Below are 13,528 nucleotides of genomic sequence, written 5' to 3'. Positions count from 1 at the left end.
ATTTTACCTGCTTGTGCCTTTAATATGTCCAGTCTTCATTTTTATTTCAAAAGCAGATAAGGATCCTCACAGCGCTGTGAACTACAGGCTAATTTCCTTCATGCATACATTTATCTGGATATATCTTTTTAATTTGGTAATTAGATAGAACTCCACTCCTTTTTTAGACAATTAGCCAACTCTCTAAACAAGATTGGACAGTTTGTTGCCCTTCCAACTGTTAGAATTGGTGATTTAAAGATATACCCGACTCTACTGTATCACATTTTAAATTCAGGAAACCGAAAATTTTCTGCTCTATTTCCGGCTCTCAGAAGAAACCTGATGCCGTCTTTATGACAGGGAATATAATATAGTCCTAGTTGTCTGCCTAGTGCATCCGAACCAGGTGTGTAAGTTGAAGATTGGTGGTATGATTCACATTAACAAATAAAGTCTCTTGCCTATGCTGTAACAGGTCTTGCATAGTAGTGTGCGTAACACACAACCTTGAAACAGGTTTTCCAGTTACTGCCAGTTTGTCCGTAAATGGCCACCCCTGAGAAGAACCCGGACTACTTCTGTGAGTGTGGGGCAGTAAAAGTCGGCTCACAAACTCAAGGGGGCCTTCAGGGAGCTCCTTAAGAGCTGAGCTGCAGTGTATCTGTACACCGATATCGTCAGTGCGTTCTTAGCTCTCGGTGCACCCTTCCTTGCAACGTAACACTCTAGTACAGCCCTCCACGTGTTATCACTTGATGTTCACCACCAGGCTCTGACTTACACCCAAGCAGCACACCTATATATGCAAAATCACCTCATGCTGTCCAATCTCTCTTACTCCAGTGCTCCACTCAATGTGTTGTCTCACTCTAGCATACTCCTCCATTCTGTGTGACTTAATGCTGTACAGTGTCTCTGACTTACACCCCAGTGCACCCACCCATTCGGTGCATCACTCCAGCACACCCGTCTGCTCGGTACAGTGTATGTTACACACTAGTTCACTCACCTATGCCGTGTCACACTCTAGCAGACTGTCACTGCGTGCTCTCCAGCACCCACAACTGTAGTTGCTTTCACTTCAATATTTCCCTCCCTACCGATACTGTGCTTAGTTTCTGTGGTTACTTTATCCTCTTCCTTAACTGCTTCCATTCAGATTTCACGAGTTCTGCATCAGAGGCTGGTGTATTGTGGGAAAAAAGGAGACGTGTCCGTACTGCAAAGAGAAGGTGGACCTCAAACGAATGTTCAGCAACCCGTATCCTTTGAATCACTTGTCGCCACAATTATGAATGGAGACATTGTTATCGGTTTCAGGAGTATTGTTCCATATGCCTGTGAGACTTCCTGAAGAGTTGCTGTGTGTAGTACCCTAGGTATCTGTCAATCCACTGTTCAACTTATCAGCAGTGTCTGATAAATCCCACTTGTAAATTGTGGTACATGACATTTTACACCCACATGGTCTCACTCTGATGCATGTTCAATTTAATGAGAACAATGTTCCGTGCGTTTCAATGGATCTGTAAATCTTTCTAATCTGGATTTCTGCCACCCAACCCACTCTGTTGCCTACTGTACCAAATTATTTAACACCTTCAACATTCTTCTGGCAGGCTTTAGGAGCAGAGAACGGTCCTGATGATTGCACGGTCTGCAGGGGTAAACAACTCCTCTTCAGAACTTAAGGTAATATGAACTAGTAATATGGAGGAGTTGTCCACATGTACAAACTTGGAGTGCATGCTGACAAGAGTCCAAGACACATTGTCCACCCTCCACCACGAGATCTTCATCATTGCTGATTACCACTACAGTATAACAGATCCCAAAGGACCCTGGAATGCTCTGCTAAATTATATAGAGCTCCTGGTTTTATGGTTTTTATGTTTTTACTTTTCTGTTTCAATTTATCCACATTTATTTTTTGCCCATTTGATGTGGATATTTTCACATTTATTTTGTTTAGTGGAAAGATTAGACTGCAACAATTTTATTTCTACATTCATTTATCCCATAAATGTACCCTTTCACTTGAATGCCTACCAGGTTTTAGCACTATATGCAGCCATGTCTAATCCAACACACTCATCTGCATACATTCGCATTGTAGAATGGTTTAAATATCTTAAATAGCTGCATACCTTAAGCTATTTAAGCTTCATTAAATAAGTTGTCCCTTCAACTCTCCTGCCTGTTAATATACACAGCAACTTGTCAGGCAGTCGTCATTGACAACACTGAGAATTATTCACAAGTAGACCTAATTTCCGTTTTTCCGTATTTAAAAATAAACGGAGACCAGAAAAGAAGTGCAATTCTGTCTGTATGTATCTGTAGCAAATCAGTAACCATGGAAAACTTATCTTTGTTTATATTTAACATTTCAGTATGAAATACAATGTATTGTACCCATTTTCTTTCGAATTTCTTCATTTGCTTAGGTAAAGGCCCACATGATGAATTGAGAATTGCTTTCTCCAAGTCAGTTGTACCCCAGCATCCCCAGTGCCCTACGTCATTTCACCCCCCTAGCTCTTTTTTCCAAGACAAGAAAAGGAATATGAACTCTCAGGCTTTCACACTTGGGCTACCATTTTTGCTCCTAATAGTGCTTTTTCCTTTTTCTTTCTACCGTTTGTTAGTTTGACGAAAATCAACAATGATGAAACCCATTTCAGGTGCATAGTCCCATAGACAACATACACAGGATTATTATTACCAAGCATTGAGCAATATTGAGCAGGTGAAACTCGTGGCCCAACTAAGAAACGCGGTCACACTTAAGAAGACCGTGCAAAAGGAGCATTCTTATGCACACACTGCAGTTTAAGAAGGTCTATGGTAGGCGGACCTAGGTAACAGGCGTTCCCATTGCCCACTGTGAAGGGATTGCGGGCTCCTACTGGTACATTAATATCTCTTGAAATAAGCGGGTGAATATTCTGCAAGGAATGCATTTGAAAGAAGTTTAAGAAGACTATCTCTTTATTGTACAGAAAGCTGAGATGTTTTTAACACTATGCTTCGGCTAAATGGATCCCCTATGTTGGAAGGCCATAAGGTTTGTTCCCAAAAACTATCCTATCCAGTTAGTTATACTGCCATTATTTTAGTGTTGATTTTTAAAATAGTGTTCATCTAGAACTCGATACTGGAAAGGCAAGAACTTCAAGTCCATTGAACGTGGATGCTGTCACATTGAAACACAAGATAAGCTGCATGTCATCAACTTACAAAAGAGTTCATAAACCCAAACATCTAATACTGGCTGCCTGCTTGTCTCCTCATATAAACATAAGAAAGAGTTGGGTAGAGGGAAGAGTTCTGTGAGATGCCAGAGTGGTCAGCAGTCTAAAATGTGTGAACAGGGGCTAGGCATAGCGATTTGGCATTAAAAAAGATGCGAACCAGACAAAACTCCTAGACTTGTTGTTATGGATCAAGATGAATTCATCCTCTGCATGAAGCACAAGTGGTACACCTCAACCTAGCTCAACTTTGTGATTCAGCACAGCCAACAAATCTGTTGCCTACCCTGTTCATGGGTGGAAACACACTTGCATAAAGTCATTGTAATCCGAAGACTGTATATGTCTAGAAAGCCACTGAGCTAGTAAGTATTCATGATTTTGTCAATTGCAGGAAGAAGAGTATTGGGGCAATAGTTGGCATCATCAAGAGTGCTTAATTAAGCTTTTAACTCATGGGTACTAGCAACTGCACATATCATTTGATTGCTAATCATGTGAAACCAGATTTTAGTTTAAATTGTCACCACAATACCAGAAAATCAGTGTTCGAAATTGGTTTACTAGAGTGTGAGCCCTGGTCAAGCAGCAACCACAATCTTAGTTCGGGTAAGTCACAAGCAAACCCCAAATTAACCTATGCTCGAACCCCTGGTGGATTGTCACAGAGCAGTCAGGCTTAACTTAGAGGCTATGTGTAAAGTATCTCTGCAACACTTCAAACAGTAAAACAGTGAAAACACCACATAAAAGACCCCACACCAGGTTAGAAGAAAACAGCTGCATGGAATAAATAAAGCAAGACCAAAACGACAAAAATCCAATAAGTAGAACTGGAGTTATGCATTTTTAAAGAATGAACTGCAATATAGTGCATAAAAGTATAAAGCACCAACCGTAACTATCTGGTTGCGCTGGACCGGGTCAAAGTCAAATGTTCCGACCGACCGCGATGGAGCATGGGTCGGATACAGTACCAGATTAGTCCTGCTGAAGTTTTACCTTAAATTTTGTGCCAAGAGTCCTGTTTGCGTTGGAAAGGGTTGCTGGGAGCAAGAAAAGTGTTGCGGGTGGTGGTCAGTGTGATGCGAAGAGCAGGCTGGGTGTTGCGGACAGGCGGGCTGGTGCTTCGTGTTGGCAGTCCCCCGTGGACTGACCGTTATGCTCTGCGAAGAGACGGGCTGGCGGCAGCTTGCGCTGATTTGTGGAGTGAGCGTTATGGTTCCGATGCCAACGGGCCGGTTCGCGAAGGAGCCCAAAAGCTTGCTTTCAAGAGCCACACCAGTGGTCCAGGACCTGAGAGGCACCACTTGGGGGTCAGGAACTCCTGAAGGCTGGCCCAGGAAATGTTGGGGAGCCTTTTATGTCCCTGAGGCTCAGATCAGGAGGCCAGAAGGCTAGCCCTTTGAGTGACTCTGGGGTCCTGAGTTCAAGATGAAGTTGCAGGCCCAGTTCTTCAGGCAAGAAGCAGCAGGTCAGCACATCAGAGCAGCAGTTCGTCAGAGTGACAGTCCTTGTAGCAGCACAGCAGCCCTTCTTCTTAGCAGAATATCCACTGGTTCAGAAGTGTAATCAAGCATTGGTGTCCGGGGTCCTTCTTTTATACTCAGTCGGGCTTTTGAAGTGGGGAGAAGCTTCTAGAGGCATGCCTTTGAAGTGCACAGATGCCCTGCCTTCCTGGCTCCAGACTTACTAGAGGGGATACAACCCTTTGTGTGAAGACAGGACACAGCCTATTCAAGTGTAAGTGAGGCTGGGCCCAGCTCCTCCCTCCCAATCCTGCCAGTGATGGCCCATCCAGTCACCCCTAAGCTCCCATTGTGTCTGGCTGTCCAGGAGGAATACACAAACCCCAACTGCCAACTACACCCAGTCATGTAACCAGGCATCAAATGGCCAGGCAAGAAAATGTCAAGTTTCTAAAAGTGGCATTTTCAGAATTGTAATTTAAAATCCGATTTCCTCATAAGTTTGGATTTTAAATTGGGATTCAGAGACCCCAAACATGAATCCGTCATCTCTTCTCATTTGGGAATTGCACTTCTAAAATGTAATACTCCAATGTTACCTTATGGGAGAGATAGGCCTTGCAATTGTTAAAAACAAATGTAAGAGGTTTTCACTACCAGGACATGTAAAACTCAAAAGTACTTACCCTGTTGTTTTTAAGTACATGGCACCTTACCCTCTGTGCTGTCCAGGGCCTACCCAGGGAATGACTCATGTGTATTAAAACGGAAGGTTTGGGCCTGGCAAAAGGTTTAATTTGCCAGGTTGACATGGGAGTTTAAAACTGCACACACAGGCTCTGCAATGGCAGGCCTGAGACCTGTTTTACTGGTTACTTCAGTGGGTGGCACATCACTGCTGAAGGCCTACTAATATAATTCCTTTAAAGGCCCTGAGCACATAGTGCCACTTTACTAGGGACTGATAAGTAAATTAAATATTCTAATTGGGTATTGGTCAATGTTACCATTTTGTAAGCAGGGAGCACAAGCACTTAAGCACTGGCTAGCAGTGGTAAAGTGCACAGGTTCCTAAATCCAACAACAGCTAATTAATCAAAAAGTAGGAGGAGGAAGGCATATGGTTTAGCGATGACCCTGCAGGAATGGACAGGCCCAACAATCAGTTTGTACAGTAAAGAATATAGTACTTTCAGAATAGTGTGGAATAAAAAAAAGTGTATTAAGAGAAGAAAGGTGGCGAACATGTACATCTGTCTTGAAAATCAGAACTAAGTAATATCATAAAAACTTAACAGAGATTGGGGATGAGTCACAGGGACCACGGTTTCTATTCATCCTTTCAGGGCATGGTCACCGTATTTGCACAGGTGGGAGCTGTTGATGTAAGGTGTGGTCTGTGAGAAGCCTTTAGTTTAAATCACAATATGTGTGTGAGTTGCAATGCATGTAGGAAGGGTGTCATAAATGCCCTTGCCTTGGCTAATCTAGAGTGATTGGTATTTTTATAGCAGTTATTCTTAGATTGTATAATTGGACTTCCAAATTCATATTCTAAAATAATATAGTGATGCCCATCCTTTTACACGAGTCCCAATTATCAGATGTGGCTTGAATAAAATGATTTGTGCAGATGTGCAAGCCCCTCTGGACAGTCTCCTGCGGTACCTATAAGATACACTCTGGATGAAGGCACCAGCTGCAGATATCTTTGTGTGAACACAACACAAGTAGTGTGCATCCTCCCGGTAGAATTAGCTGCTCTGAAGTAGATAAAACGAGATTTATACATTTCAGTAATAGTATATCTCTTACTATTGCTTTAATATTGTGGTATTACGTAACCACATGTTTGGTGCCACCTGTATAAGGAACTCTCACAAACCAGTGTAGCAGAAACGGGTCGGGATGGCATAGTGGTGCGTAGTGTGACTATGGGAAGAACTGAGGTTAGCAATCAATTCCTCCAAGGTAAAAGCAGTGGCATTGACACCAGTTTATTTCTTCATTGGTGCCACTACATGATTATCTGCTCAAGCAGTAGTAGGTACCAGGAGTAAAGTCGATAATCTGAGAAAAGGTTCTGCAAGATCTTCTCTCACTACCAACACGCCTGTTTTATGATGGGTATCAATGTGTTATCTTGCCTTTATCATAGATAGTAATGTGACTAAAGCTATTTAAAGTGTTCTGGATTTAATACTACAGGCCCTAGTCCCTCACAGTCCAGACATTTGCTAGGTCATAGGAGAAATGAAACACTAAACGATCTTCCTGGAATCTGATTTCTTCGTCCCTTGTCTGCCTACGTGCTTTTCTTGCTAATGACCCGAAAGGGTTCTCGAATGTCATTTTGGTTTAGCGATGAAGAGGTGTTCCAAAAGATACCTTGTATGGTAACTTTCCAAAAGCACATGTGTGAAACTTTCACAATGTCTTGCGGTACAAATATGATGCCTTCATAAAATGAGTTGGTACACAGTTCAATTTTTGCTAAATGTAATAAAGTATTTAGCAGATTTACTGAGAGAGGCCAGCTACAGGAGTGACACCTGGCAAGAATATAGTCTGTGTGCTCTGAAGCAGTTGTTAGGCAGCATGCACACTGTGTAAAAGCAGTTTAAAATTATATAAAAACTTAAATTTATAAATATCAATACAAAGATGGATGTTTAACAACAAGTGGGAGCATATTCTGCGTGAACTGCTGCATGAATTTGCCACCAAGACTATTCAGTTTTGTGAAGTTCTTCTCACTTTCTTCTAGTGATCTGCAGGTGACAAGTTTGACTCATTGGCAGGCTATCTCAGCTGTCCATTCTTGAATCAGAACACTTGTTCTTCACAGTGCTCAGTCCATTACTCTGCTAGAAATCATGGATTCAAATGTTAGGCTATATATCCACAACTTCTAAAATCTGTTCTTGATTGGATTAATAGCAAAAGGCATCCCTGTTTCTTGAGATGCAGCGCTGAATACTTTAGGCTATTATACCTAACAGAATGAATAATGTCCTTCCCTGATCTGGCTTCAAAATTGCTTACTTAAATGCCAGAAACATTTCTTTTCTGTCCAAGACAAAGGCTACTAAGGTGATCCTTTGAAAGAGCACGTTTGCATTGTTTCATGGATTGTAGAATGTCCAAATATGTCAAGAGGTGATTAGAGCCCTGCCAGATACTCCAGTAAGCCCCTTCCTGTTGACAGAGAAGCCTCAGACCTTTGCTGAGGTTTAAAAGTAGGCGGTTTCATTTTTAGTTCTCGCTGTGCTTTCTCTCTGAGAAATGTTTATAGTCCGTGGGCTTACAGCCCGCCCGTCACTTCCTATTTGTCATTCCGGGTGTTAGTTGTAAATGCTTGCTTGTATGTGGTCGTTCTCTGGTAGATGGCCCTCCTTTTTAGGTCTCGTCTGAGCCAGCGCATGCACTACTCTGCGAGACATTTAGTATACATGTTTTCATAGTGTTAGCAGATCTCGCTGGCCTAACGCTCGCGTTCACGCGAGCGTGCGCATCCGCCATCTGCCTCCCTTCCAGCGCGATCATTGCTGCGCGTGCACCACTCACGTGCTTCCCACAAAGCGCGTCCTCGCGATCACTTTCGCTTTGATCGCGATCACTTTCGCTTTCACGGCCGTGCAGCCAATGCTTGTTTCTGCAAAGTGGACAGCTCCGGTTGGGCTCATGGCTTTACAAGACCTTGAATACACCTACCTACTTCAGGTGTAAACCTTTCCTTCGTTTACTAAAAAGTCACAGGGCCCTATGCTATTGAAAATACTGATCCAAAATGGCCGTTGCTTCTAGCTGGCTACTACAGGGCTACATACAGTCTCCCACTCGAGTTTTCTACAAAGAAAAGGGTTTGGTGCCAATCAGAATCCATTAATCAGACGTGAGTTAACTGTAATATTATGTTCTTGCACTTTTTTCCCTTACTTACTTAAGACGCTGCCTAATAAAGCAGCACTAAAAATAGACATTTCCAATCAGACATGAAATGGCATTTAAAAATAGTTAAGCACTATGAAAATAAGATAAATTACATTGAAAATATACCTCCACTATGAGAGGAAATTGTAAAAACTATCCGATTTAATAACAGCGATATGGCTTTGTTCCATATTCGACAGTAGAAGTTAAAACTTCTAAGATGGCCGCAGTTTTTGTGCCGTATGGCGAATTCCTTCGGCGTTTAGGACATTTTCTATTACAGTCAATGGCTGTCTTGAGTTTTGTCGTTGTAGACCCTTTTCTGTGTCCATGTACGGGGACGGTCCGTCTGTTTATTGTGGGTTGTGTCGGGCGGTGCTAAGGCAGTAGTGGAGGAAAAGGTAACCTATACACCTGGCTTCCTGCGAGATGTTGGGGGCTGTTGGGGGCATTTGGGGCCGTCGGAGGACCGAAACCTGCTAAGCCCACCTTTATATCTTATGTGGCCCCCGAGGTGAGTGAAAGGGGAGAGTTGTGGCAGGGTGTGAACCCTCTTCCTGTCAGCATCCTGATGCCGGGTAACCTATAGCAAAGTAAGGCTGCATCACCAACCGTCATATCTTGCACCCATGGGCACCTGTGTCATAGGACATCACCCCCAGTTGTTACCCATACATCAGACACCATCCCTCTCTCAAATTGTACATTTTCAAACTATGAGTAGTTTCTCGTTACATTCCTTCAAAATGTGCAACCAGACCAGCACGTATCAACAGGGAGTTAATGTTGGACGCGTAGCTCGATGTCCGATCTCTAACGCCGTTATTACATTTTGACAGTTCTATAGTTGTGACCGTGCATTTCTATCCATTAACCACTTGCTAACCGTGTATATTGAATTATACACACATCTACCGCAGGATTTCCACACACCCGACCAATATTACTCACCTGTATTTAGATGGAAAGTGGTCCCACGTCATCCCGCTGGAACGTATATGCCGGTGGTCTGAAAGTACACTTCACAGAATGCAAAGTGATATTTCCTAAACATCCGCAAGCAGCCAATGATCACCCCTCTCCAGCACCGGACGTAGACATCATACCCACTAAGTAATCACAATTTCAGCGGCACAGCACCCTCTGGAGTTTTTCAAAACATCTGCTCATCAGATATTATTTGATAGCTCTTATCTACCTGCACTTAGAGCCCACCGGTCATGTAGTTGCACATTCTGCAGGTTTCACCGCCACCCCCCCCCCATAGTTATTACCAGTGATGCATACATTTACGATAGCAAACAGACCCTCAGTCTGACGAGGTTCCACCTAACAGGACCCCCCAAATACCAATCTATAACCCATGTCCCACCTATCACCCAAGAGATTTTGTATAATAAAACATTAAAGGATTATGTGACGTATTGAACGCGAGTATCCAACGTAAGGCTCCTAGATGACTCCATGTCACCAAGCATGCAGCCCGTCGCTCCTGTGGCTTTTTTTAAGCAAGCAAGTGAATTTTGACAGCTGTAGTTTTGATTCAGTTCATTCAGTTGATTTTACACACCTAAAAACGACTGGCAAACGAAAACCCCAGGACTGGATCATTCTGCCTTTGGTGACATGGACCAAACTGTTCTCCATGACCCAATAGCCACTTTTAAGTGTTTTATATAGTGTGACTCTATCGCCAAGTGTGTCCAGAGCACATTTTTATTACACCCAGAGTACCTCAACCATTGTGTGCCATACATAAAAAAGTTGAATTTGGATTGCCAAAAACAAAATGTGTTGGGAAGGCGGGTGGAAATATATTAAAGGAACAGTACAGTTTATAAAAAAATGTATTTACATTTCATTAGAGGTATTACGGAATGTCTTCAGAATGACGTATTTATCAAAGGTAGATTTGGAGTCAAGGTTTTCTGGGGTTTTTTTTTTTTATTGAAAGGTTTTATATAGCGCTGGCTAGACCCGAAGGTATCAGAGCGCTTTACATGTGTGAAAAAAACAAGATCACAAGAGTTGCTCAAAAACAAAACAATACAAGATAATACAATATAGACAAATAAAATCAAAAAAGTTCCGATGAGATCTAATAGACGGAGACATAGGGGTTCAATAGAGTTCAAGATATGCAATCCATCCTCTGTGTCCTGGATATATATGTCCTCTCAAACAAGGGCATGCCACCTGCGACACTCGCTTCCAAACTACTCACCAGCCTGGATACCGTAGACCCTGTTTAGGAATGCAAAAAGGACTACAAGGTGTTAGATGAAAAAAAAGCTTTCAAAGATACCAATACATCAAAAAATCCCAAATATTATATAAATTCATAACTTTCCGATTCCTTCTACTTCCTTCTGTAATTACAGCTTACATGGTGATACCTTAATCTTATATAACGTATTGTATGGACTTCATCCAGGCTAACCAATATGCAAAAAATGTTTGTTTACCAACAATTCTACACCCTGTTGTGAACTTCTAAATGTACTAGAAGCACACTGGGATAGAGCTGTCGTGCCCTGGGGGAAATGCTTGTCACATACACCACACATTCATGGAGAATAGTCCGGTGTCTGACTCTTATCTGTGATGAGGTAGGCTCATCCAGACCAGTATTTAGAGTCAGACAGGCCTGTCATAAGAACTCTTATCTGCAGGGAAAATATATCTACACATATTCATGTGTGCAGACCCACTCTTTGTCCCCTGGAAACAGTAGACGCACACAATAGTATTTCGCAATACAAACTTATGTTCGAGGCATGTGGGCTGCTGAATTCCTATCTGTGCATAGATCGCCGCCTAGTGTTGGGTCCGGATGTTTGCACGTTGTTGTCCTGGAAGAGTCTTCGAAGTATCCTGGGATAGGTGACTCCTCCCCTGGACTACAGTGCGCATGGGCATCCTCTCCATCCTCAGATTGTTTTTTTCCGCCATTGGGTTCGGATGTGCTTATCTTGACTCAAGTTAGGAAAAACTTTTTACAGGCCAAAAGGCCTTTAGTTCGCGTCGGTACTGTTCCCGATCGGTATCGATAGTTATTTGTTAGTTTACTAACTTCCAGACCAACTTTTTCGCATCATACCCGACCATCGACCCGACATCGACGATGGAATCGAGGACGCCATTCAAGCGGTGCCCTGTATGCAATGCGAAATATCCCCATGTCGACGTCCACCCGGTGTGCAACAAATGCCTTTCACCGGATCACGACGAGTCCACATGTATGGCCTGTGCCCGATTCCGATCCAAGAAGACTCTCCGGAATCGTCGAGCAGCGAGGCTCTAAGCGCAGCAAGCGGCACCGGCCCCGACCGACATCTTCAACGCCGAGGACGAAGATGTGGAAGACGTGGAGAACCTACCCTCCAGCCCCGCTTCCGAACACGACTCCGGATCGGAAGACGTCGAAGAACAACTCTTTCACAGAGACGAAGCCGACACCGAGGTAGGAGACTACAATGAGGCCTTAGGGGCCGAAGAGAGTAGCTCCGGTGACGAGCCAGGCCTACCCATACAGACTGTGGATAGCCCAGTGCGTCAGTCTATGGCTCCGGTCGAGGGATCGCCTTCGGGCCTTACCCAAGACCTATCCCGCATCCATTCGGCCCCGCCCTCTGGCCCGGCCTCGGACATTCAGCGGCAGCCTTTACTACCCAAAACGGCTGGTTTCCCTTCACCGAAACCGAAAGCCGTATCGGTTCAGCAGAAACCGAAACTGAAAGTCACACTGGTCGGATCGAAGCCCACCACACCTTCGACGCCAGCCAAACCCGTCGGCACCGACCGCACCAAACAGGACTTCGGTGCCGAGCTTGCAGCAGCCGACGTCGGCGCCGACGCACGGAAAAAGACCATCGGTACCGCCAAACCGCCTCGGCTCCCGGCACCGAAACAATCGGCTCCGACCACAAAGGTCAAAATGGCTGCTGGATCTCACACCACTTCGCAAGCAGCACCAAAGGCACAATCATCGACGCCCTCGACAGCTACTACCTCTCCTCGACTCGATGACCCCGTGGCACCGAAGAAGTCCACGCCTGCCTCAACGGAACCGGTCGGCGCCAAAGAACCGTCGGCGTTCCAGGTGCGGCAAGTTTCAGTATCCTTGCAACGCATCAAAGATAAGGCGGCCCTCCAGGACACATCAAGCTCCGAGCCGAAAAAGGCTCAAAAAGCTTCTCCGGCACCGGCCAACATCACTTTTGGCCTGCCACCATCCACGGCGCCAAAACTGTTCGAAATCAGAACACGGGTCACCCACACCAGGATCACACCTGCAGAACACTCTCCTACGGAGACGTCGCCGTCACACATCATCGATGCCGCAACAGGCAGAATGATGCTTCACAAGAGGAAGATAACTTCCGAGCCAGCTTTGGACTCCTACCGGATCCCACTAAAGAAAAAGCTGCCAATGGATTCGGGACCAATTCTTTACGAGACTTTCCATACCTCTCACCAAGATCCACAGTCCTTCTCTCCGACACACTCCGAAACCGACGTTTTGGAGGACTACATAGGTGACCACGTCCCCTACCCCGGAGAAATGGACCCTGACGGCCAACAGGACCCTGACCAAGCTTGGGATGACCCTGTAGACTCAAACGCACCTCTGGATACGCAGGACACGCAGCTATATGGTGCAAAAACGTCTCCCACAGAGGACACTGCCGCATTCAACGCCCTCATTGAACGTGCTGCGGCCAATCATGGTGTTCAACTCCACTCTGACACCATCGAGGACGATTTTCTCATGGATACTTTCGCATCCTCAGAAAGACATATTAAAACTCTACCCATGTTGAAAGGTGTCCTCAAACCAGCAAAGGACATTTTCAAAGAACCCACCAGGGCAAGAGTAATAAACCCCAG

General features: G+C 44.4%; 1 protein-coding gene across 2 annotated transcripts in view; it reads left to right on the top strand.

The window, feature by feature from the left end:
• RNF121 (ring finger protein 121) overlaps window positions 1-13,528 on the top strand; it is a 326,737-nt gene that overhangs the window by 272,403 nt on the left and 40,806 nt on the right. For both annotated transcript variants that reach the window (XM_085623428.1, XM_085623429.1), the window contains exon 8: window positions 1,142-1,243. In XM_085623428.1, coding sequence (XP_085479554.1) covers window positions 1,142-1,243 — 102 coding nt within the window. The remainder of the gene's footprint in view (window positions 1-1,141; window positions 1,244-13,528) is intronic.

The sequence above is a fragment of the Triturus cristatus genome, chromosome 8, assembly GCF_964204655.1.
Source record: "Triturus cristatus chromosome 8, aTriCri1.1, whole genome shotgun sequence".
Taxonomy (NCBI): Eukaryota; Metazoa; Chordata; class Amphibia; order Caudata; family Salamandridae; genus Triturus; species Triturus cristatus.
This window is presented reverse-complemented; position numbering and strand designations above follow the sequence as displayed.